At 38.6% G+C, this 27132-nt stretch overlaps 1 protein-coding gene across 1 annotated transcript in view; it reads left to right on the forward strand.

Annotated features, from left to right (window-relative positions):
• LOC102078972 (neural-cadherin) overlaps positions 1-27132 on the forward strand; it is a 317842-nt gene that overhangs the window by 62960 nt on the left and 227750 nt on the right. Inside the window, exons 2-4 of the mRNA XM_019361161.2 lie at positions 17426-17623; positions 18764-18989; positions 21934-22138. Coding sequence (XP_019216706.1) covers positions 17426-17623; positions 18764-18989; positions 21934-22138 — 629 coding nt within the window. The remainder of the gene's footprint in view (positions 1-17425; positions 17624-18763; positions 18990-21933; positions 22139-27132) is intronic.

The raw sequence follows: 27132 nt of genomic DNA on the forward strand, positions 1-27132 counted from the left end.
CCGGGCTCCCCTCGGACTGATACAGTCAACACAGAGCCCTGAGGCTTCAGGGTAGATTAGGATGACCTACAAACACTAGATATTGCTCCTGAAATGCGCACAAACATGGCAAATACACACTCGGTAACCTCAAAGTGCTGATTAGCGTCAGTGTTGGAGTAATGAGAACAGGGCTTTGTGGAAAAAAATAATTAAAATGTGCTTCTAATTAGTGACAAGGATATGCTTGAAAATCATGGTTAGAGAGGATTATATTCTTATATACCTTCACCCTGAACAGAAGAGAGAAAAAGAAAAGGCATAATGAGCTAGAACTACTTGTGATATATTGTGACCTCATAACTCATTAGCTGGATGATGGGCAAAAAAAGAAGTCCACAAATGTTCTGGATTCCTTAACAGTCTGTGGCAAACCACATTTTGGGTTATTATGCTGTCTCTTTTTAAAATGTATTATTTAATAACACCGGAAGCACAATTGTTGAGTAAAATTAAGAGTAGAAGATGGTTTGACCTCTGATGAGCACTCATTTCAGGAATCGAGTGCACACGACTGATTTTTTTTTTCTTCTTTTAAGACTAATATCATTTTTACACATATTTAACCTGAAATAGCTATTACGAAAAATATCTACTTAAAAATATGTATATCCAAAAAAAGTTTATTTGGTTGATTTTGATTTCATTTATTTACTGAAACAGCATTTTTTGCTTTGTTTCTTCAGGGCAACATTATGCAGTTAGATCACTTTTCTTAGGGCAATGATGGTAAAACAGTGGGACTGATTATTTGAGATTTTTTTTTAGTGCATTCCTGCTCCAAAACACTTCAGTTTTTATCAGGCAGTTGCAGAATTTGATAACCAGCTTATCGTTTTGAGTCAGAAATGACCCAAAAAACAACCCAAAAATCACAGATATTCACCTGACAGATTAATCAGTGTCACATGATGCATTCAGACAAACAAAATCACCCGTGCATGGATGAGCACATGCACTTACACAAACATACACAGTTTTGATTAAAACCACCCCCAGCACCAAATAAATAAATAATACCAATGGCACAGCGGACTAAAGTTATGTGGATAAAATTTTGAGGCAGCGTGTGAGACTTAAATTGTTTTTCCCACTCGAACTCTGGACACTGTCTGGAGGATAAGGTCTGCGCTTTTATCGAAGTAGCCCTTTCTCAAATCTAGCAGATTCTCTCAGATATGTTCTCAATACTATAAATACAGCAGAAGCAGAACACGGGACACATGACGCCCACTCGCTTGCTGTGAATTCTCTGGCCAACATGAGGTCAGTCAGACATGACACGGTCTTTGTACTAAGGAGGTGACAGAGGAAAAAAAAGTTTGCGTTTAATGTCCAGTGTAACTGATGCGGTCATTCACATACAGCTCGGCTGGATAATGGCCTTATTTGTTTAAGGCTGCAGCGCATGTGGATAGTGCAGATTTCACTCCCACTCGCTCAGATGCTGCTAAGAGACCTTAACAAAGCAGATGAAATCCTGGCGTCTGGTATGGTCACCTCTTTGTGAGGAGGGAGATGACACTTTGAAGCCTGCAGCAACAAAATTCACCAACAGTGTGTTTTTCAACTTCTCAAGTCATCTTGTCATTTGTTTGTTCTTACACAGTCACAGCTGAAATAAGACAGAATAAAAGAAATGGATCATTTGAAACATGTTTTTGGATCATTTTGGCACTGACTGACTGGATTGGACCCAAACTGCAAACTAGAGGGACGAACTTTGCAAACTAGAGGAACAGCTAAAATTAAAATGAGGAAAATATTTTTCTTTGTTTGTTGCTAGGTGCTAGAAAGATAACATTTGTCTAGTTGTCTGGAGATAGGTGCCGTGGCACACAGAGGTAAATATGTTGTATTTCTTCTTATGAAAATGCAAGATAAAAAAATAACTTTGTATGCTGAACCCCACATTTTCCTCAGTAAAGGAACCAGTGAATAAATACTTTGTTCAGTCTCTACAATGCTGCATGTGCAACAACATTTTCTTGATTTGAATAGTCTTGCCACCTCTGTAAAGCAGCATAATTAATAGAACTAGGAATTGAACTATATAGAGAGGGTGCTTTACTGATAATGAATACCTCCCACTTTTCCACATTTCAAGTGTTGAAGAAGGAGTGTTGGTTTATCTACTGAGCTCAAGCATCTATAGGTCTGCTGCCAAGGTGTGGGTTTGTGACTGAACTATTCCTCCCCCCACCCCCCCTTCATTTACTCAAAAATAGAAAAGGGATAGAAAGAGAAAGGTGAGGGCGAGAAGGGAAATGTAGTGCGTTCCAAGTCAATTTCTCCTTCCTCAGATTGACTTCAAAGCAACACGACTAATCCTCTCACGCTTGCTCGTTAATAATCCGTTTAATAATCCGTTTAGCAGCTTTTCATGCTGTGCTGTTTGTTGGCATTATGGGGCTGTATAAAATGAGGAGAGGAGTCGTGGCGTTTCACTCAAAGGTGCTCTTTCCACCCCCACCCCTACTGCGCTTAATGACACACTTTTAGTTTTTTTAACAGCGACTGTGCACAACACAACATGGGGTCTCAGCTAAGCTATATATAACTGACTTATACCTGCAGTCACTGGGCAGGAAGATTTTACGATCAGTGCATAAATGTTAAAAGCTACACAAGTAGCAAACTTCCATACAAAGGATAATAGATAATCGAGATAATTGATTACATAGTTAAGCTATAACTAGTTAAGCTTAACCAGTCAGCTCCATTTCTCTGCTGTCTGACTGAGAACGTTGGTGGACCAAAACCAAATTTTGTAAACTTAGCCAAACTTTCACCCACACTGAAGGCCTACTCCATCTGACTTGGATGTCACCAGCTCATTTAATAACAATTAATCCCATACATCTCCTCAGTAGGTGCCCTCTTCTATCTTCTGGCTGGGTCAGTAAACCATTATCCTCCACTTGAACTTATTATTTAACAGAGACCAAGACAGAAATGACTAAGAGATCATTGAATGTTTTGACATCTCCCAATAATTTGTGAAAATCTGTTTTTGAAAGCCTAATGTTTGCATTTTGCACCTCTGTCATGAAAAAGTCTTTGGAGTAAAAGTGGAGTCTGTGGGCCAGCAGTGTGGGGTGCTATATCATCAGCTATTACCAGACTGCATTGCATAAAATTCTACTCACCAAAATAATACTTTTTGGATGGGCTGTTCAAAGTACAATTAGCCACGTAAGCCATATTATTTTAATTACTTGAAAATGTTTCGTTGGGCCCCAAAACCTTCATTGAGAACACCCACTTGGCAACTTTGATTAGTGAAGATAAAGCCAAGCAGAAATCTAGCAGTAGCAGTGGAAAGAAAAAAAACCCTCAAAAATTACCTGTATATATCAAAATGACTTTTTTTGTACCAGGCAATATATTTTAACATGGAAATCTATGGGGATTGATAACTTTTAGAGTAGCAAGTGGCCACGTGAGGAACTGCAGTTTTTTGGAACCTTCATATTGTCATCTTTTTTCAGCCCTGAAGGAGTGTGTGTGTGAAGTAGTGCACATAGCAACCGCAGTGGTGAATGTTGTTGACACTTTGTAACATCAAATAACCTGTGAAAATGAAGGTAAACATTGTGACAAATCAAAGTTAAGTTGAAAGATGGGTTTCAAACTTACAGCTCTATCATCACTCCAGCATCCAAATGTAGAATTTTGTTTCTTTTCCAACTTGGAACTCATCGCTTGTTACTTCCGTTCAGCAGGATAGAACGATCGCAGCTGACTGAGATGACAACTACAGTAGTAGGCAGAGGATGCTGCCTAGTTTATCAAACTGAGTACAACTGATGGCCTTTCACCGAAACAAGGTGCCTGATCTCACTATCGCTCCCTCATTGAATAACGGAGGTGGTGCAAGACTATTAAACAGTTTACATCAATTAATCATCAGGTACTTATCTGCAAAATAAAAACGTCAGTGTACTATGTTCAGTCAGTTGCTTATCCTGCGATGACCTCACAGAACTCACAAATAAAACAATAGCCTCAGTTTAAAGTTAGGGGTAGGATATGATTTTTTTTTTTTTAATGCATGTATACAAAATGTTTTGTCACTCAATACTCGTAATTTTGATTCATAGAGATGGTACTGGGAAGCTGATGTAGCGCCTTTTTTGAACATTCATATGTGAATAAACCCACATTCATTTGCTTTCTGGTCTTTTCTCACTTGAGCTGTCTCCCAGTTTTTCTTCCTTTTTCTGCTATTCTTTCCTCTGCTCTCCCTCTCCATTTATTTTTCTCACAGATGGAACTAAGCCAGCCTCAAGGTTTTGGACTGGAGTCCATATTTTCATAGAGTACGCTTTCAACTGCCATTCCCAGTGAGCCCAAACAAGTGGGTTGCCAGATCCATCATGGTTTTATCTCTCATTATCTGTGAGACTCCCGGCCCCCTCCACATAGCCTTCTGCAACTGCTGGAACTGAGTGTAGATGAGAGATGAAACGATTAACTCCCATTTTCTGTAATCAGCAGAGAGAACTTGACAGGAGAACCAGTGCAGAGAGAGAATATGGAAATATGTAGCTCGTCCTCCAAATTTCTGTTCTCTCGCTTTGCCCAAAGACCAAAAAACAAAGTCTACAGCCACACATGGTGAACCAGGAAGACAGATGGAAGGATGGATTATAATGTCTGTATAACACGTGGCTATCAGAAGTCTTCTGTTGCCATTTTAATTGGAATCCACATGATCCATGCAGCATCTTGATTTCCACTCTTAATTTACAGAGAAAAACACAAAATTATCTCCAGACAAAATGGACTTGCAATGGTGAGTTCATTAATGGATTAGATGGCAAGTACTTTGATAATAAATTCATATTTTTTGTGTTTTTTGCACTATGTGTAATTAATTGTAAACCTTTGGGGTGGGAGCTGCTCTTTTAGCTCTCTGTGTAAATTTATAATAATCATTTTATTATTTCTGTGATTGTAGTAGTTGAGTAATTAATTGATTTATCAAGAAAATGATCAATACCTTGTAATAGTGTAATAGATGTAATAGTTAACTATCGGCATGACAAAGTCCTATTTGTGGAAAAAATGAATAGTAATTGCCCAATTTGTTTTCATTTAAAATTCGTTTGCTTTAACAGCTTTCAAATTAATTAAGCCACATGCTGGAAGACTGCTACAGATTGTATAGATGAAACCGCTCGTCTCTTTTGCTGATGACTACAGGATATGTAGGGGAAAATAATATATTACCTGTCAAATTTATAAATTATGCTCAGTGGATTATCCTGTGGAAACTTTTCAGACTGCCCATTGAAATTGAATTCTGTTTATTATTCTGGGCTCTGCTTTAGAGAGAGGGTGAGAAGTTCAGCCATCTGAGAGGGGCTCAGAGTAGAGCTCGTACTCCTTTACACTGAAAGGAGCCAGTTGAGGTAGTTTGGGCATCTGACTAGGATGCCCCCCAGACGCATTCTGGGTGAGGAATTCTGTGCATGTCCTACCTGGAGGAGGCCGACCCAGGACAGGTTGGAGAGATTGTTTCCCACAGCTGCTCTGGGAACATCTCGACGTTTCCCCGGACAAGCTTAAGAAAATGGATAATGGCAAGTCTTTATTGATGTCGGAATTCAGACATAAACAAAAGCAAAGGAAAAAGAAAGTGCTTGTTTTTGTTTTGGTCTCTGCTGAGCATGGATCCAAGGCAGGTCTGTTTAATGAAATGGTTGATTTAGTGACAACTGGGAAGCAGGTTTGCGTTGAGTGATGGCGAGCAGAGGACATGCATTGTCTTTGACTGAAGTTCTGCAGTAGGGCCAGGCTATATTAAAACCTTGTCTGCTGAAATAGCAGTACTTCAGATATAAATTAAGTCGCTTAGGGGCTTGAAAACTCATTTACTGACTTTATGGTGTGTCTTCAAGGGAAATGATAGATTAGGTTGATGGCAGCAGTTGATTCTCCCGTTCAGTCACTTAGTAAGGTGTTGGCCCACCACATCCTGCAGAACCGTGTCAGTGAGACTCGGGTCAAGGACTTAGGATTGACTTGAAATTAAATATCTGCTTATTTTGATTTTGTTGCCATCAACATATAAAAAAGCTAAAACATAAATAAATAAATAAATAAAGTTTTTGATAGGTGAATTAAAATACTGGAAAAGATGTGCAAGGCAAAAAAAGTATTTTATAGCTAATTATGTTAAACATTAAGGTAATGAGGTACAAAAGAGTATCACACAGAAGCTAATGCTTCCAGATAGAGGGGAAGAGGAGCGATATAAAAGACCCAATAAGGCACAGGCTCTGCATGGGACCAACATACAGTCAAAGGTACCTCTGTGGTATACTTTTGAAGGAGCTTGCAAAGAGATTTGTGGACTGCTCTAAAGAAGTTGTAGCCGTTTGCTGTCAGCAGGGCGCAGTGTCAAAAGCAACTGATCTGTTGGCTAATTTTCATGTTTGTGCTCTTGTCCGTCCAATGAAAGGATCAAAGATGAAAGCAGCTGTTGTGACATGACAAGTTCCCTTTTGAAGCCTCAAGATGAGTATTTCGCTGTGGCCATCTTGGTTTTTGAAACCACGATTTGGCGAACAAGGTGCAAATTAGACTGTGAAATCATACGCTCATTGGCTAATGACTTTCAATTACAAGTCCACCAGACTTCTATAGGTCTGAAAATCTTCTCGCCCCCACAAGTATTCCCCCCTGGTGGCCATGAAAAAGAATGCAGGTTTAGGGCACCTGCAGGTTGGCTTCACTTTTCAGACCTGGAAGTTACATCCATCTTTAATACAATTCATGCGGAGCCCCTGCTGCAGAGAAGGACAAAGTTATCACAAAAACAATAGAAAATAGCACAGATCTCACAATATCCTTACATGGAAATTACCCCCAAAACACACAAATTCAAAAGACACGGACAGAATTCCAGAGATGTGCTATAAATTGTCCCTGTTTTTTTTTTTTGTTTGTTTGTTTTGTTTTGGGGTTTTTGCCTGTGTTAATTTCAGCTTTTTGTTAATTTCACGTGAAAGCACCACCTGCTCCAGTTACTGCTGTTATAACCAAACCTTTAGCTAAAGTTTACCCCTGAATTTTTTATTATTCTCTTACTCTCATAAATATGTTTCCATTTTAGACAAAAAGGAAATTCATTTTCAAGAATCTGTACAAACAAAAAGGCAAAACTTTGGTTAAGTAAGGAGTAAGTAAGGAAAAAGACACTGCTTTGGTTTGGGGCTAGGGTTAAGATTTTCTCTGTCAGCTGACATTTTGCTTTTAGCAAAAATAACTGGGATAACATGAGGCTTGAGCTGTGTGTTTGGGACCGACGGCAACTGCATTAGCAAGCTTTCCTCCAAGCACTTGGCTCTGTCTGAACAGCTGCTGCTTAAACTTTTACCGAATAAATGCAGTGACTGTGATATCCGTCCATTTTTTGTGCTAAATGGTGAAGTGAAGGCAAGATGCAAGAGAGACAAGAGGCTGAAGGTTTTAATACCTTCTGAATCCCAGTGCACCTTAATAGGACTTAATAAAGCCAAAGATCACAGACATTACCTCAGCTGAACTGTAAATCGAGCTCTGACGCTTAAACACACACAAACATCTGCACGGATCCAGTGTTTTGGCTTGAACTTCTCTACCCTTAAGTTAATTAAAGGATTTAGTAGGCTAATTAGTAGACTGTTAAATAGGGGACACATGGTCTTCCTATTGTGCTCCGAGGTTTGCGTCACCTGAGGTATCAAGACTAATCCCTTCTAACTGGAGCAATAGAGAGTAGGTTATAAACAATAGCTGGTATCACAGTTGGTAAGACAGTCTTAGATCCAGATGGTAAGTAGAGTAATCTCAGGAAGGGATTGACCAATTATTGGCTTTGGGAGGATAATGCTAAGCTTGTGTACTTAATGGAAAATTCATTGAAACAACCCTTTGAACTCTTTAACTAACTTAATTTGATTTATGGTTTGTTATGGAACTATAGTGAGAAAAGCTCTTCACCCATGTAGCAGTAACCTTTCAGGTGTGAAATGTAAAATATGAATGCATTAATTATACAAAAGCTGAACGTATGAAGACCATAGGTGAGAATACATGTTACAGATGGTATAGTTGTCAGTTCCAAAGTGTATCCTTTCGCAGCGAGTTTTATTTATATCACCTTTTAAGTTTACTCTTACTTCCAGATAAAGAGACACTGTGATGTTCTATACTATCTGATAAATTAGGTAATGAGCAGCCAGACCATCTTTGAGGACTCTGCAGTGGCATAAAATGAGACTTGAAATAGAAGACTCGGTCAGGTTATTCTGCCCCAAAAAGGCTCTGAGCGTAACCTTTCAGACCTCTCTGAAATACTGAGACCTCACCCAGCACAGGGTTCATTAAAAAACACAAAGGCCTCTCTATAGTGTGTGACAAATATCTTTACACTGGCCTTGCTGTGGGTAATGAACACCAATTATTTCTTCAGTAACCTGAAAAACAATTTGACCACAGGATGGATAATCTCTATGAACAGATGGCTGCATATGAATTTCCAGAATCTAAAGGAAGAGGATAAGATTTCAATTATCTGTTTGTAGTCCGTTTATAGCCCACATGCTCCTGGCGGATCATGTTTATGCAGGTTGAAAGAAGGTAAAGACTCTTTGGCAAGCAAAAAGGGATTACAGTTTCCCAAAATGCAATTTGACAAATACATTTGTTAGTAGATGAAGAAAAGGTGGGGGTGAAGGGAGCGCCATGCATCGCAAAGGCCATAGTCGCTCATATACTGTTTGATTATATTTGTGGACTGCCAATTGCGCTGAGTTCCTGTTGTGTTGAGCCTATCCATTTCTTCATTTAGTCCCAGGTTGAGGTCGCCCCCAAGAATAAGTGTGCAAACTAGGTGCTCAGAGAGTGCACTAAAAAATCTGTGGAAGAATGAGGGTTCATCAACATTTGGACCATATATACTTACAATACATAGCTTTTTGTTAAGTATTGATAATGTAATAATTAGGAATCTGCCCTCTGGATCTATAACTGTATCGAGTACTGTAAAATTAACAGTCTTGACCTGGATTTTGATGGCATCAGACTGCATAAAAGGATAATTATGTTCCCCTTATATACATGTTTATCATTCTCCATAGATAACAAAGCCATACATTTGTTATAAGAGTCTGTGTATAATGTTTGCAACTGTATTTATATTTAGGTTAGATAAATGCGTTAATGTGTTTCAGTTTCAGTTCGGTCTTGGCGTTATCTTTGCCTTTATATATTTCTTTCAGATTTTGGTCACTGAGGAGAAAGTGTGGGTTTCTCGGAACAGATGTTTGCTTGGATGCACATTGCTGATAAGATCAGTGAGACTAAACATAACCAGTAAATGTATTAAATTAAAGCCATAAAACTAAAGCAGTAAGTTCAAAGATGCTAAAGTGCCATTTATAGAGTTTGGGGGAAATTTTCATTGGTTTGTAAATTGTGATCAATTGCCAGAACATTAGTGCAGCAACATATTTTTAATCTATTTTTATTGATGTAAAATTAACTGTGATATTGATTCCAATTGACATTGGCCAGCATTAGATAATAGCATTGGTTTTCAAATTAGCTGTTGCACTTGTCTGAATGTGTAGTCACTCTAAATGTTCGTGCAAGCTCATGTGTGCATTTGTTTGAGCTCAGTATTGGCAGTGTGAAGATTTTCAATTATGAGTAGCTTTGCTGGAAGAATAAACAGCGAAACTATTGGCTAACCATTTGTATCATTTGCAATTAGTGTAAGAACTAAAGCGTGATTTTCCTCACTGTCTTGCTCTGTCTCTGTCTCTCATCCCTGGCTTTAATTGGCGTTTTTGTGCAAAAATTTGAAAAAGTCACTAAGATGGCAACAGCTTTCCATTCAAGGAGATTATGGATGGAACAGTTACCAGTGAGAGCAAATAGCCTTTTGTAATCCTCGGAGGACATTTAATTAACTGGCCTTCCTTTCAGTTACTTCGTTTTTTTCTGTCTTGCTTTCTTAGTCCCTCTCAATCTGTTTCTCCTTTCCTTTTTCTTGCCTATTTTTTTGTCTCACTCCATTTGTCTCTTCTTTTTTTCAAAGATGTGAAGCCACAGCACTCATGCGTGCAGACACACACTCACAGGTACACCAAAACTCTTTTCTTCAGTGGGTTGAAGGCTGGAGTAGTTAGTTCAGCATGTTAGCACTAAATGAGAGAAAGCGAGAGCGAGAGGAGGGGTAAACTCCATATTATGCTATCAGTACTGTCAGCATAATGTAGAGCAGGAAGGGGGAGGAGGATACGGAGAAAATGAGGTAGCAGAGTTAGGAAGGTGCTGATTGAGGTCAACGGAGGAGTGCAGACGAGAAAGGAGGGCTCTCTTTTATTCTTCGGCTGTTAAATTAAGTACCTTCACATTCATATTGACATCTCCAAGCTCAGTCATTTATGTAGTGATGTAACATATTTACATATAGACTTAAACTGATTAATCAGTTGCATCATATCCACTTAAAAAAGCATCTCTGGCTGGTGCTGTACCTTGGCACTTTAAGGCGTCATATGAGTCATAACTGTGTTCTTGTTTCACAGAGATATTAAAGGCTTTTGGACACATTTTATTATGACAGTTTGGTTCCCGTGATGTACTGTTTATCCTTGGTAAGTTGATGTGCCGAAGACGTGTTCTTTGCAGTGAATTTGTGTAATTTTTTCATGTAATTGACTTCATAATGCACCCCGCTGCAAAGCAATTTCGCAACAGAAATTTCATACATGTCCCAAGTTGATCCCAAGGATGGGCATTGAGGCCGATCATGGCATATTTCAGTGATCAGGTCATCCTCAAATAAAGCAGATCTTAATGTGATCCCTTCTGTTTTTTATTTCGCCGTAAGTTTTCCACCTCTGGCTGCTAGTCTTTCTGTACTGCTCTATATCTAAGTAATAGCCAGTCTCTACACTGCAAGCACTTTACTCAGAGAGTGAAAACCGTGGTGTGAGTCTGAAAAATTATTTTCTCACAGTGCCCACATTCAGTTGGCATTATATCTACTAGATCAGGAAGTAACAAAACCTGCCTACTCATTAGCCTATTACAACCCAGTGTTTTTAAACGGAAAGCCACCTGGTCTTTGCAATGGTGGTAGGCATTGGAGCAGTATTGCAAAGGTATCTGTATGGTCATCTCTGAGAATGCTCCATCATCTGTTTTCAACAATAATAAGAAGGACTGAAAGGTTTTTTTCTTAGTCCTTTGTACCAGAATCTGCCAGAACAGGGTGAAGAGTCCAAATCTGTGAATATTTAGAGTGTTAGATATTGTCATCATCTGATCTGCTGTTAAGGTTACTTGTAAATTCATTATTTGCCTCTTTTGAAAATAACTCATCAAGGGTTGGAGGCACACACCAGTGTAGTTCTAGTGTTAGTCCCAACCTTGGATAAATGGGAAGTGTTGCATCAGGAAGGGCATCTGGTATAAAATCTTGGCCAAATAAAACATGCAGATCTAGTGAAAGCATAAGATTGGGTGCCAATCTTGGAACTGTGGTAGTGGTAGTATGTGAGGGTGGTGCAGGACATGTATGAGGACAGACAGACAGTGGTGACGTGTGTGGTAGGAGTAACAGATGGTTTAAGGTGCGGTGTGATGTGTGGCTCTGCTTGTTTGTAATGATGATGGTCAGGTTAACAGATGAAGACAAGCAAGAGTCTCTTTGGACTGTAGTGTTTGCAAACAACACTCTGATCTGTAAATAGAATAGGGAGGAAGTGGAAGAGAGCCTTTAGAGGTGGAGGTATGCTCTGGAGAGGAGGGGAATGAAAGACGGTAGAAGCAAGACAGGATACATGTATTCATGTTCATTCATTATTCATTGTATTTACAGATTAATACTGTGAGCAGTGAGTTTCTCGACTGCAGCTGATGATGGTAGTTGTTGTTCTGCTCTTTAGCCTATGTGAGTTCTTGGCTCCAGCACATGAACTAGTTAAACTCTTCAGTTTGCCCCACCTGACCAGTATTAGCTAGTTGCTGATATATTAAATCTTAGAAATATGGTATCTAAGCAGATTCTTACTCTGGATGGCATTACCTTGGCCTCCAGTAATGCTGTGAGGAACCTTGGAGTCATTTTTGACCAGGATATGTCCTTCACATATTAAACAAATATGTAAGACTGCTTTCTTCCATTTGTGCAACATCTCGAAAATTAGAAATATCCTGTCTCAGAGTGACGCTGAAAAACTAGTCCATGCATTTATTACTTCCAGGCTGGACTACTGTAATTCTTTATTATCAGGATGTCCTAAAAACTCGCTGAAAAGTCTTCAGCTGATCCAAAATGCTGCAGCAAGAGTTCCCACTGTCGCCAAAGTGCTTGCTCATAGGGGGGTCATATGATTGTTGGGTTTTTCTCTGTATTTATTATTGTGCGATCTATTGTACAATATAAAGCGCCTTGAGGCGACTTTTGTTGTGATTTGGCGCTATATAAATAAAATTGAATTGAATTGAATTGAATTGAATTGAATATTAGTGTTGGCATTTGCAAGGCACAATTTTAATAATTTTAATCATCCTTTCATTGTGTTATGAGTTTTGATGTTCCATAGTCTGTCCACCAGAGTGCATTCTGAAACTTCCCAGTTGGCAATATGTGTTTCCAACGCCACAAAAACAACAACCTGCTGACTACCAGCTAACTACACAGTAAACTCAGTATCTGTATATGTGAATCAACCGTAAAAGTCCTCAATCGGTAGAGCTCGACCTGAATCATATCACGGACTGACGCAACAGATGTCCACACTCTCAAAAGGCATGAGAGAATGGCAGTCAGCACTCATTAGCAGTGATCGAACTTTGAAAATAATAGCACAGGAATTTTATCTTTGGATATTTTTTGTCTGTAAATATTAAGTGAGTGTCGGGGTAACTTTAACTTGCCACAGACATAACATTAGTACGAATTTCAGTCCATTTTTTAATGGAGCCATCACTAATGATGCTGTTTTTGCCTTTTCTTTTGTATGACAATTTGTCTGTTTTTTTCTTTTTTTTGGGTTTTTTTTTTCTTCTCCTTTTTAAGCTTCAAAAGTCAAATTGTGAAAAAGGCTGCATGACATTACAGCAGGGAATTGCAACTTTTGTTCAACTTTGACCACAGTTACTGATTTTGGTTCATGTTAATTGAGTCGTGTTATGATCAGAAGACAAACACAGCTACCATTTTTCATTAGGGGGTGATTGACTCTACATATTCTGTATGTGGTCTGAGAACAAGATGAGATGAAAGCACTGTGGCAGAATGAAATTTAGAAATGCTTGGACTAGGTTGGTGGGCATGGAAAAGCCTTCTATGGCACTATTAGTAATTGCAGGTCCCACTGTTTCTAGGGATTGCAGCATGTCATTAGATTCACTAAGATGCATTAGTGAAGGGGATGGTAATAGCACCATGCTGTATCTCCCAAGTTCTCCTTTAGCCACTAATCCACTGATGATTGTTATTAGTGAGAAAGGCGTGTGCATGTGTAAGATGCATTCTGGCACAATGCTCTGTATATTAGCCTGGTGATTTATTGTCTTGGATGTGCTATCCCTTTTTCTCAAAGCTGCATTGTCCTTTTTCCAATTAATTTTGAATCTGTTATGGCCTCAAAGACGAAGGAAGAGAGGGAGATTATCAACAAATACACTGATTGAACCACAAAGTCAAGTGGTATGCTATATATTTTTTATTCTGCTCTTCTGTTTTCTTTTGATGTCTTCTTATGTTTTTCTTTGTAACACCCTCCGTCATCTCTAATGCCACTGATTTATGCAATTGCTTTTTCGAGCTTTTCTTTTTTCTGTCTCTTCTTAATTCTTCCATCTTCCACTTTTCGTTGTTCTGCTGTTTCTATAACAACCGCAGGGTCATTTTTCAGTCTCTGCGCTTCACTCTTAATCCTGTTCATGCGACACTCGGCTCTTATTTTCTTGCTGCTTTTTCCTGCTGTGCTCTATATATTGCTTGATTGCAGCCTCTCGTTCTGAAAATATATTTAGATCTTAATGTCTTTTTCTCTAGATCTTCTGTCTGTCCACTTTGCATTATTCGGTGCACAGTCATACGCGCAAAGGACTTTTCTCACCTCGCTACTTGTTTTTGTGATGCCAAATAGGAATTTGACATTTTTTGTTACAGCAGGTATCAAAGCTGACACAAATGAGAGCAAGTCTCTGGCTCCAGCCCTGAAATTACTCCTCTGCTTCCCTGCTGTGACCAGCTAGCACTGATGTGTGCTGTGCGTTTGTGGGTGGAAGGGTGGGTGTATTGATGAGGACTGTATGGGACCTCGCTGTGTTTTACCACTGTCACTATGATTGCTGTTTACTGTGGATGCAGATTGCACGGCACTGATTATGATTACTAGTTGAAATGTGGAGATGGCCTCTGCAGTTTCTTTTGGATTACATTTCCATTGTCTGTTGTTCAAATGGGACATTCAAGAAGGGAACAGAGGGAGATGATAGCTTAATATAAGAAAGTGTAACTGAATAAGATGATTTTTGTATTTATTTGTTTGATATATGTGTCTGAACATGGCTTTTGCTTAAGCCTTAGTTACACCAATCTGAAATGTATAAGCTTTTAACCTCTTAATTATAACTGTATCTACAATAAAAATAGTTTATAATTCTATGGGGTGTCTATGAAGAAGTCTCTATTGAGGAAATAGAACAAAGAGGTGAGGCTGAGATATTTCAGATTAGACAAGAACAGGATTGAAAATGAGTGGCAACAAGTCTCATTGAGTAATGAATCCAAATTGTGACATTTTTGTGTCAAATTGTCATCAGTGTGTGCAGAGGAGGTCAGGAGAGAGGTATACCAGTGAGAGTCTGCCTGCTTTGGAGGCTTGGTCATGATTACAAATAAAATTGAACTGAATTGTTTGGATCTTCATTTTGGTTAGTGGTGTTTGGGAGCATTTCAAAATTTAAAGAATTATGAGAACAGAAAAAATGCCATCAGATTTTGATCAATCATCCAAAACCATCTGTTTGGTGACAGCTTCATTTTTCAACATGACGATGATACCAAACACGCTTCAATGCAGTAAAAGCATACCGGTACTTGGATACATAGCCATGGATTGGCCAATGCCTTCACCTCAATATTATTCAAGCTGTGTGAGGTCATTGTGACAGAGAACAGAACAAAAGGAAGAAACATCCAAAGAACATTTGAAGAATTAAAGTGGTCATAACAAAAGTTGTTTTTGCCTTACATGTCTATAAATGTGTCCACATATATTTTAATAATTAGATGCACCTGTTTCTCATTTTCTTAGCAACATATAGAGAAATCAGTGCTAACTTGAGACTGTGTATAGATGTTTATAAGAACTTGTGCAAGATGTTCTGCTATAAAACGACCATTAAGTTGTAGTAGTTATTTTTTTAAACATAAAAACTGGACTAATTTTGAAGAAGGTGGTAAAGAACTGTTCACCAGTACAGAGAGTTAAGCATTACTGATTAATCTATACCTTTTATGTTTGTTTTATTAAAAAAAAAAGTAGAAAAAGATGAATTCCATTTGAATAAATCCTAAAAATACATATGATGATTTCTGGATATCAATCTTCTGGATTTCCATTAAGCGCATCAACATGCTGGTCAGCAGAAGTTGGGCAAGAAAATGAATGAGCTAGAGTGATGTTGACACAATAGAACTTAACAGCGTAGGAAAGTGGACATAACCTAGCAGCAAAGCAGATCAGTGAACACAGATCTGCCTTACTGACTATATACAAGAACCTTATTAAATTAAGTTAATAATGAGTTTACTTTAGTGTTTTTACATAACATGATTCATACTTTAAGTAAGTAATGACATTTAATTATACATTTAATAAATTGTGCATATTGTCTGATTCTAGTTAAATAACAAATCATTTAATCAATTTATTTTTGGCACTTTTGGCGCTCAATTGTCCAAATTGATAAAGTGAAATTGATCGAATTTGACCTTAGCCAGTTAGTCTGCAGCACTTATTGGAAAGACAACTGTGTTTGCGTCAGAGTTATTAGTGGTTGGTAAAACAGAAGGCTGAATGTCTGATTTTCTTTGGAGTCAGTGGCTATGAAAGAAAAGAGCAGCAGTCAGGAGACAGAAATGAACTAAATAAATACATACTAATGAAGGAACCTTTGTGGTGTAAGACTACATGAAACATGAACCTAAAAGCAGTAAATTACAATATGTAAATTTAACCAACAAAAAAATGAAATAAAATGAGACTAGCTCTGAAAAGATTTTATAATGATCAATTATTCATCTTTTTGTGTGTTTCTCACTTTTAGTCTTTAGTGTTTTATCTAGGCTAACAGATGGGTAATGAGGTCAGCTGATGTCTGCCCTTCTTTTGTTTTATATATACGTGTACATATATGAGAGAGACAGAGCCTCAGTGTGATCATTTTAAATCATTCAGCTATCAATAACATTGCAAGCTGCAATCATAAACTGCATGTGATGCACAGGCACAGCTACCTGCTAATTAGTGCTAAGTAACAGGCTCGGTTTCACTCTCCAGTACTGAAGCACATCCTTTTTGAATGCTCTGTACCCCACAGCAAATTATATTATTTGTCACATACTTCTGTTAAAAATGCTCCAAAAATCACCACAACCAGAGTACCGGTTCACTGGAGGTGAAACCCAGCAGACAGCTACCTGGTTCTGCCATCTATGTTAGCTCATCTGACAATCAAAACTTTATCAGTATCCAAATAAATAAATTGCTGTAGTAATATATCTCTAGAGCCAGAAACTATTTTTTGTACCGACCTGTATACTTGCTTTTAATGCTGTTACTGTAAGTTGGGCATTTTAACATGGGAGTCTATGGAGATTGACTTGGTGTTGGAGTCACCCTCAAGTGGTCACTCATTGTACTGCAGTTTCTGGCACATTTTTTGGCAAATCTTTCAGCCCCAGAGGTTGGTTTTAGATTAATTAACACTTGCTAGAGGGCGTCATCACACTTACACCAGGATAATGAGTTGTCATAAACTGAAGAAACACTCTTCTTCTCTCCAGTCTGTCTTCTGCTGTTCCTCTCCATGGTCATCGCTACCCATACCTCTCTCACACACAGACACACACACACAGTGACAGTAGAGGTTTGCGCAACCATAGCTGAGTGCAAAACGCAGCTGAGACACTGCGCTGCAATGAAACAAGGGCAAATAAATTACATAAATATATGTTTATGCTTATTGCCCTTTGTTCGTTACAGGGAGCTTCTTAGGTTATGGAAATACTCCGCTGCATATTTTAAACCTAGTATTTGACTTCAACTAAAACTGCCTTCTTGTTTTCCTCGTTCTTTAGGTCCAGAGTGGTACTTGGTCAGAGTGGAGTTAACAGTGACGGATGTAAATGACAACATCCCAGAATGGAGCATGGTTCCTGCTCCCTACCTTGCTGTGGTTTCCCCTGATGCCTCTGCAGGTTCACTGGTCTACAAGCTCTTTGCTGAGGATGGAGACGAAGGCAACAATGGTGAAGTGGAGTACTTTTTGTCCGACGGTAAGCTAAATTGCTTCTTCTTTTTTACCTGCATAGTGTGTTAAAGAAACAGGTTGACTGTCTACAGCGTCATAAAAATCACAAAACAGGGAGACAATAATGTGACGGAAGAGCTATGGAAGTGACAAGCTAACAGTAAGCTGCTAATAGCAAACATATAACTGCAGTATTATATGAATCTTGTGTTTTTGTGTGCTTTTGCAGTTTTCATATTTGCAGGTTTTCTGAAGGTGCAGTGCATTTGACCTCACAAGGCCACCGTAGCTAACAGCTATGAGGGATTTCAGTAGTAGACAGCAAACTGCAGAACATTTGGCTTTTCACTAATTAAACTGAAAAAAGTAAACAAATTATATACAAAACCTCTGAACAAAGAGACATTTGTTGGTGTTGGCATTTTTAATAAAACAAAAGTCTGGGTTGCATAAATCATTTGCTTGATTTAAAATGTTTTGTTGTTTTGATCAGTGCTTTTTTTTTAATGTTCTGTATGGTGCAGACTCAAGTATGCACTCTTTTTGAGCTGTTGCCCTCTGCAGTGCTGGTGTTTTATGCGCACACAATTCTCCAGTGTCTTGTCTTTTTTTTCCACTGTGCAAAATAATTGCTTTTGTTATTGTCTGCTTTGTAATGATTTCTTGTCCCTGTTTTAGAATCTGTTTAAAAAGATGATTTTGCAATTTTCCTCATGGGGATGAATTGGAATAAACTGACTGAATAATTATAAGAAAAAACATAGACATATTATTGTTACTATCTATGCTAAACTTTTCAATTTAAATGCTCAATCCCACCTCTCAAAGTTTAACTTCTAAAAATGCAGTATATTTTGGATCAAGGTCTTATTGAATCCTGTTATTCTGAATGCAGGTCATGAATTTTAACACCCCAGTTCCTGTGGTTTTTGCATTTTCCTCTCAGCAACTTTGAATACTGATTGTCCAGTCATCTTGTTTTATTGGTGAATGCTTAGCATGCACTTAAATATTTCTGACAACTTTTGAAAGCAACTTTTGTACAAAGTGTTTTGCCCTGTGGTCCTTTTCACTGGATGATCTCTGTTGTTGTGCGTTGCTTTATTTGCTTGTCTTGTCTTTGGTGTATTACCCTTCTGTATATGATCAAACAAATCGTCCGCAGGTGGTGATGGTCGTTTTGAAGTGGACAGAAAGACTGGCCAGGTACGAACTACGGGCCTTCCCCTGCAGCGGGACAGGGAATACCTGCTGACAGTGGTGGCTGCTGACCGGCTGGGCAGCCGCAGTGCTCCTGCTGTCGTCTCTGTGGTTGCTGGACCCCGGCCACCACAGTTTACCAATGCCTCCTTCACTATTGCAATACCAGAAAACACTCCTGAAGGACAAGCGTGAGTTTACACACATTCATCCACTGAAATCCCTTACTAGGCTTACTTACTCCCTTATAGCTTTGCTAAATATATGTTTGCCCTATGACAGCTGGGATAGGCTCCAGCGCCCCCCGTGACCCTGGAAAGGATAAGCGGAAGCGAATGGATGGATGGATGTTTAGATAAACTTAAATAATATCCTTAAATAAAAAAATGTCGACCGTGGCATTAGTTGAGTTGAGTTGAGCTCAGCTGCAATCCTGGCAGATCAGCTCATCTCGATGCCAGCCAACATCAGCTTTTCTCAGCTAATACCCTTCTAAACATCCACTTATAAAGGGCTCTCGATTAATGTCTCTTTAGCCTGGCTTGAGGTAATGTGCATCTGTAAGCTGCTTTGCAACCCAACTTAAGGCAGTGGGTAGGACTAAAGGTATCTTAACCCTATAATGCCTTTTGTATCATATTTGATACATGAGTTTCTGAGACCTCTATCTCATCAACATCATCAATACTTGCCATAATTTTAAAATGTTATGGACAAAACTCTTTTTTTGTCTAAAATTTACATTGTTGTTAACAAAAAGTTGCCAAAAATGCCCGATGTGTCAAGTGTGATAAAAAAATAAAATAAAATAAATATATAATAAAAATATATCATACACAACATGATATAGCAAAAACGTTTTGTGGGTTTTGTTACAAGGGTGAATAAACATCTGAGTTCCAAAAACTTTCTATTTTTTTTGATGAGTTGGGTGTTACAGGGTTAAGAGAGCTGAGTTTTATCAGACAGCACAGCAGGCTTTTTTCAGTGTGTAAATAGACAAGTAATTAATCTTCCCCTACTTAACAGACCCCTCCTACAGCAAGACATTTACATCCATCAACCACAACATTAAAATGTGTCATTCTTGAGGATGCTACTCAGGCGTATGCCAGACCAGCACATCACATGCCCCACCACACAGAAAAACTGCTCAGGAAACACTGTGAGCATGACAGAAAGCCCTGCAGTATTTCTGGTTTAGCATTATCCAACAATTCAGGAAATATCTAAACAATATTTTTTGGACAAGTTAGTGCAGTTCATGCAGAGAGTTACTTGGAGAAAACGTTCTCTACTAAACAAATGACCTGAAACGACAGCAAACCTTTTACCAAAACTGGGAATAAATGCAGCCAAAACAATGCTGTCAAGCAGCTAAAGGCCTCACTGAAAGTCCACATAACATCTGTGGACAGACTTTAAGATGGCACTTCAGACATTTCCCTTTCAACCTGGGAGAGACAAACAGGATCTAACAGAGTCCAACTGACTCTAAACTACAGTGGATCAAAAATACAACTGGAAATAAAATATTTCAGTTTCTGATTTTTAATACGCTTAAAAAAGACTCATAGAAACATATTTTCATATTCTGATTATTATCTGATTATTTTCTATAAGGCAAGAATAGAACAAGCACACAAAGAGCTTATGTTCTGACTTTCATTGATCAAATTAGCACTAATATCCTTGTTTTGGCTTCAGGGTTCACCTGCAGTCTCTTTACTGGGACTGACATATTTCCTCCTTCCTTCATCAGTGAAATTAGCCCATTTATAATAAATACAGTGGTGTGAAAAAGTATTGCCTGTGTCCAGATTTTGGGCGCATTTTTCGCATTTACATGTTTCGGATCATCAAACATGTATTAGTCAAAGATAGCTTGAGTAAATACTAAATGCAGTTTTTGAATGATTTCATGTATTGAGGGGGAAAAGATATCCAAATCTACCTGGCCCTGTGTGAAAAAGTAATTACCCCCTAAACCTAATAACTGGTTGTTCCACCCTTGGCTACAAGAACTGCAATCAAGCATTCGTGATAACTGGCGAGTCTTTCACATCATTATGGAGGAATTTGGCCCACTGTTCTTTGCAGAATTGTTTCAGTTCAGCCACGCTGGATTGTTTTCAAGCATGAACGGCCTGTGTAAGGTTATGCCAAAGCACCTCAATGGAATTTAAGTCCAGAGTTTGGTGAGGTCCCTCCAAAATCTTCATTTTGTTTCATTCTTTTGAGTCATTCAGAGCTGGACTTCAGTGTTTCAAATCATTGTCCTGCTGCATAACCTGAATCCAGTCGAGCTTTGAAACTAAATTGGCTAAATTGTCCTTCTGGGTTTTTTGGTAAAGTGCAAAATTCTTGGTTCCATTAATTAGAGCAAGTTGTCCACGTCCAGACAAAGCAGTGATTTTCTAACTGGAACTCTCCCAGGAAGCCATATTTGCCCAGTGTATTTCTCATTGCTGAATCATGAAGACTGACCTTAACTGAGGCAAATGAGGCCTGCAGTTCTGCATCTGCCTGCAGATGTTGTTCTGGGTTGTTTTGTGTCCTCCTCAATGAGTCGTCTATGTACTATTTGGAGTAATTTTGGTAGCCCAGTTACTCTTGCATGTTCCAGGTTTTCTCCATTTGTGGATAACTGCTCTCATTGTGGTTCATTGGAGTCCTAAAGCCTTATAAATGGCTCTGTAACCCTTTTTTTCACTGATAGATGAAGTGAAAGTGACTCAGTTTCTCATCTGTTCTTGAGTTTCTTTAGATCGTGTGATGATGTGGGTAGCGTTTTCCCTTCATACACTGAAATAATTCAAAAACTGCATTTTATATTTACTCAGGTTATCTTTGTCTAACATCAAAATTTCTTGTAATGTTTGAAATATGTAAGTGTGAAAAAGATGCAAAGAACTAAGAAATCATGACAGTGGCAAATACTCGCATTTTTATAGCTGCATGTCTCCTAATACCTCTCTTAGCGTTTTCAGGAAAAGGGCCGCCTTATCTGTGGAAAACTATTCGTTACTCAAACATAAAAAACACATATTTTGAATTCATTATTTCAAACGGCTTGTCTACTTGATCATTTTGCACATGAAGTCAACTGTGTTCTTTTTCTCCATGTCTTTCCAGCTTCTTGGCAACACCTGCTGTGTCCTTCCAGAAGAAACCAATCAGCTACAGTCTGCTTATCAATCCCAGTAGTCTCTTCTCCATCTCAGCAGAGACTGGTGAAATCAGCCTGACGCGCCCTATTGACTACGAGAGCGACCAACATCGCTACTTGCTATTGGTGCGAGCCAGTGAGGGGATGGAGAGCATGAGCAGTGCAGCCGAGGTTTGTGTCTATATATATATATATATTTTTTTTATACATATATATGTTTGTATGTTGTGTGTTTGTGTGTATGTTGGTGAGTTTGAGATGTAAATTTCAAGAAAAAAAGTCGCATTTTCGATGCCAAATCCCTTGACTTCATGGTCTCAGAAGATTGGAGGCATTTCACATCTGCTTGTCAAGTCTTAGAAAGTCTGTACACAATACTTCAATAAATATTTGATAAAAAATTGAAAAATCTGTTGTCAAAAAATGATGTAATATCAATAGTTGTCTTCACACAGTATTGCTGTCTTTGAGCTGCTAATATACAAGCCACAGCCACCAGAATTGTATACCCTGTGCACTGATAGTTTGTAAGATAGCAGTTTAATTGTGGTGATTGTGATTTGTGTAATATTTTTGCAGACAGTCAACATCATCACACATGTTCATAAGCTGTCAGAAGCATCCTTGAGCAGAAATTCTTGATTCGTGCTGTGGAAATGTGGCCAGAGTTATTGATTCCCAGTTGCTTCATAGATGGTAATCATTGTGAATGCTCCACTTGAAATAATAGTGTGCTTCGAGGTTTCCTGATTTACACCTTTTTTAATGAAAGGTTTTTTCTTTATGTGGTATCAGCAGTAATGTAGATTATATACCAGACTGTCTCATGAAAATCCTATCTGGAAAGTGAAGCTTTTGAATTTATCAGTTGATGTATGTTCTAACCTTTGACTGTGGTTGTTAATACTGGGTAACGACCACAGTCAAAGGTTGGGAATAAAAGCAGCACTTGGGTGGCTGGGCTCAGCCTTACAGATGGGGTGAAGGGGAGCTCGGAAAAGAGTTTGTGCCGCTACATGACAGCTGAGGCGCTTCTGCTCAGGATCCCTCCTCGGTGCCTCCCTTTGAAATTTTTTGGGCATGCTCAACTGGAAAGACACCCAGGAACACCTAGGGTTTCCCCAGGAAAAACTTCAAATCGTAGCCAGGAAGAAGTACATCTGCAATGCCCTATTTAGCCCGCTGACACCTCAACCCGACTTGGAGAAAGTGGGGAAACTTATCTTCACCTTGAGAGACATGTCTCTGTTTTTGTGAACACTGTTTCCTGTAAAACCCGAATAGATTTGTCTGGCTGCAGTGACTGCTTTGGGATTCCCGATGACTTCCTCACGTTGTCAGGAAGTGAGACAGAACAGCGGCTGACCGCTGTAGGCGCTGATGCATCTGGTCTGGTTTCCATCATTACTCTGGCCTCAGGCTAAAAGATGTCCTGCTGAACCAATCTGTCCTCAACTGCTCCACTTTGGGCCTCTTTGGCCTACAGAGCAACAAAAGCCTGTGTGGAGAAGGAGAGCGAGGAAAAAGAGTGGGTGAAGCGGAGAGGATTTGTGGCGAGAAGAAAAATACAGTTGGAAAGAAAAAAGGGAAGAAAATGGCAGGTAGTTTTGTATTGTACCACAGCCTTCTTAGCCCCATGCCTGCCCAAGAGCTATCCCTGTGTTCAGTTTGATCAGCACTCAAAAGCCTTCGCCTTCTAGACGCTGCAACAGCCGCTTCTTTCTCTCTGCAGTTTAACGCAGCCAGACAGAAACTATGCTTTGTGTGATAAATGGTGAACATAATGCCGATGATGTGCCCACATTTGATTCAATTTCTGTTTTAAGACAGTTTGGCTTGTTGTCTGGCATTTGAAGTTAGAAATATGTCTCAGAGCATGCCTTTTGATACGGAGCGTTAACAGAAAAATTGTTGGTACTGCTTTGAATTTTCTCTCATACATTTTTGTCGGAAATGTTTTATGTGATGGTAATCAGTACAAGGATTTTCCTGGCCAGTACTGAGTGCTTAGCAGTCTGTATCAGCAGTGGAAAACTGGTGTTGTGTAGGCTAATCTTGTTGACAATGTAAACCTTTTACAGATCCTCAGTGCTTTATATGAGCTATAATTCATCTACGCTTGCCTCCTGAACAAAATTACATTATCACTCTTTACATCACAGTTGGATAATGGAGGGCTCAATACATACAGCTTAAGTTGTGTTTTGAGGTGTGGTTTTTCCAGACAGTGTTTTTCTGACAATAATCTACATGGTACTTCAGGATGTTTTTTGCCATCTCACTTGTTAAACAGTCAGCAGTACGCTGGCCCCCGTGCACCGTCCTGTGACATTATTGAGGGCAGTGCTGATTCATAGTAGTTTAAACATTAATGTTTTAACAAAGCAGGGTTAAGCAGAGACTTCATTCCAGTTAGACTTTAAAAAGCTCTTCAAAAGCATGTTAACAATAGTGAGAAAATTCTGCTTTTGCTACTTAAGGCATTTGAATTTAAGATTAAAAAACAGCAAGTACTTTTGAAGGCCACTACATGTGGGCTTTGTTCGCTTCTCATTATATTTTCTTCTTTTTAAAGGATGTGGAGCTTTTGTAGTGAAATGATCATTTGTTTATAGCTTAACCATAAATGGGGCTTGACTTCATCCAAATCTGGATTCAGGAATTTGCTGAAGGAACGTTTTTCATTGCAAGGACAAATTTGGACATGCTATGTTATATCTTCACAGGGTTTATGTCAGTGGACTACAAACCCAGTGATGTACCAGACTGAAGTTGAACTTTCCCCCCAAATCCAATAGGTTATCTAATGTATGATAATAGACTATTATTAAAAAATTATAAAGGGATGAAAAAAGGAGGCAAAATGTATAACTTTAATGAATGATAATAATAATGAAGGATAAGTCATTCATTAAATGAGGTCGTGTATTTGTATGTTTAAAATACATGTGCAGCCCTATAGTTCTGTCTGTGCCACCACACTAATAGCAAAAAAACAGTTTGGATAGGACTACATTAATCAGTCAACTATGATAGACATCCACTCGATCCAGAGACTTACTGGACTTTAACTTTTCTGTTTTCAATTTTCTTTTAAATTCTATGTTTCATTAGATTGAAATGAATGAATAAATAACTGAAGAACTACTAAAAAACAGTTTTGGTAATCTGCAGCATAAAATGTCCGAATGACCAAACTGACTGCAAAGTTTTGTCAATTTTTAATTTTCAGAAATTAATATATATATATATATATATATATATATATATATATATATATGTGTGTGTGTGTGTGTGCGTGTGTGTGTGTGTGTGTGTGTATTTATTTTTATTTTTTTATTTAATGGGTGTCATGGACCAAGCAGTAAGGCATAGAGGACACAGAGGTTTAATTCAAAAATGGGGTTTTATTGACCCAAAAACATGAAAGATAATTAACAAAGCCAAAAAGTTAAACAGACAGACCAAATAACAGAGGTCAACTCTAAAAACTAAACTCAAAATAACAACTAACAAAACCTCAAACAAACAAAAGACACTGAAATTCTTCCTCTTCTTCAAAATTGTATTGGCAGTTGACAAACAACAGAATGGTGCATTAGCACCAACCACTGTACCCAATGATATGACAGATGAGAGAAGTTAAATACTGGCTTCGCAAAACCATATACAAGGGGGAAAAAATGGCTGCCATATAACCAATGAACACAAAACAATTAAACAAACTCCAAACACCCCCCAGGCAGTGAAGCATGTGGTTCAGTCCAATGAGGCTGTCAGCAGTACTTCAGATCCCCCTGCCCTTTGCCACACCTTTTGCCAACCAGGAAGGAGGAGCCAAACCCCCAGGTAACTCAAACAAAGAAGGAAAGATGTATTAATATAACATAAAACAGAAATTTGACCTTGCAGTGTTGATATGTGTGCACTCCATATAAACATTGGAAGGTATGATGGAAAAAAATAAAATTATTTAAAAAGTATTGACTGCAAAGTAAACTAAAGTGAAGCAACTAGTGGTGAGGTGTGGAGCTTACTATGTGTGGCCATCACAATGGGTGAATTAAAATGGGTCTTATAAAGTCTTATAAATTCAGTTTTATCTATATTTTTGCCAAATTAAAACAGTGGACTCTTTATATTATAGAGTAAAGCTCTTACAATAATACTGAGAAAGTCTTCTTTTGCTAACTATCCCAGTCAAAGTTTTTTTTGAAGAAAGCGCCATCTCTTGGTGGTACCGTGCAATTAAATGAAAGGGGCGTGTTTACAGCAGAAGGAGGCGGGACTCTGAGTGGCTGACTGTTGGCTGACAGTAGCTGTCAGAATTATTTTTTAAAAACTTAACAAAAGTTCCAGAGTTATAAAATGAAGTTATGCAAACACTATCTAGTGATCGTGGCTGTCAATTACAAGCCAATTATTTTTGATCCGACACTTGGAGTAGATGTTTTGTACATTCTCAGGGGGGACAAAATGCTGGCTGTCACCATAAACCCCAATTCATCTGATGCTGTATCTGTTTACATATGGTAAAACCCGGGTATATTGTAGTATACCACATATCACACCACATATGTTCATGTGCTCATTTGTGTCAAGTGCTGCACAAGAGAGGAATTTGGTGTTGACATTGAATGTGTGTCTGGATGTGATACCACAGTGACTCTCCCCACACTGGCAAACATGCAGCAGTCAGCATCTTCAAAGGATGCAGTCATGTGGAAAGGGGGAAAAAAAGTGAAAACACAGCTAAAATGGCAAAGGGCAGACAAACGGTTTCAGGGCGAGTTCAGGGTTTGTGTTACAGACTGCTAAATGTAACTGTCACTTTTTATTATAGTGGAACGTGTAATCAAAATATTTTCACTAACCTGTCACTATGTGTCTGTTTATTTAGTTTATCACAGAGATGCAGACAAAAACTAACCAAAGTTCATCACGAGAGTCACCATGCAGTGGCTGTCATGGTCTCAGTGATAAACTCCAACTCACTGGATTCATCTGCAGCATGTCAATTTTAGAGGTTCATAATATACTCTTGCTCTTTCTCCCTGCCATCTGCCTCGGGAAGGCCCATATTGGATTTTGCATTAATTAAGACATGTTCTCTTGAGATAAGTAACCAATCGAATGGCATACGGCTACTTGTGACCATGCCAAAA

The sequence above is a fragment of the Oreochromis niloticus genome, linkage group LG1, assembly GCF_001858045.2.
Source record: "Oreochromis niloticus isolate F11D_XX linkage group LG1, O_niloticus_UMD_NMBU, whole genome shotgun sequence".
Taxonomy (NCBI): Eukaryota; Metazoa; Chordata; class Actinopteri; order Cichliformes; family Cichlidae; genus Oreochromis; species Oreochromis niloticus.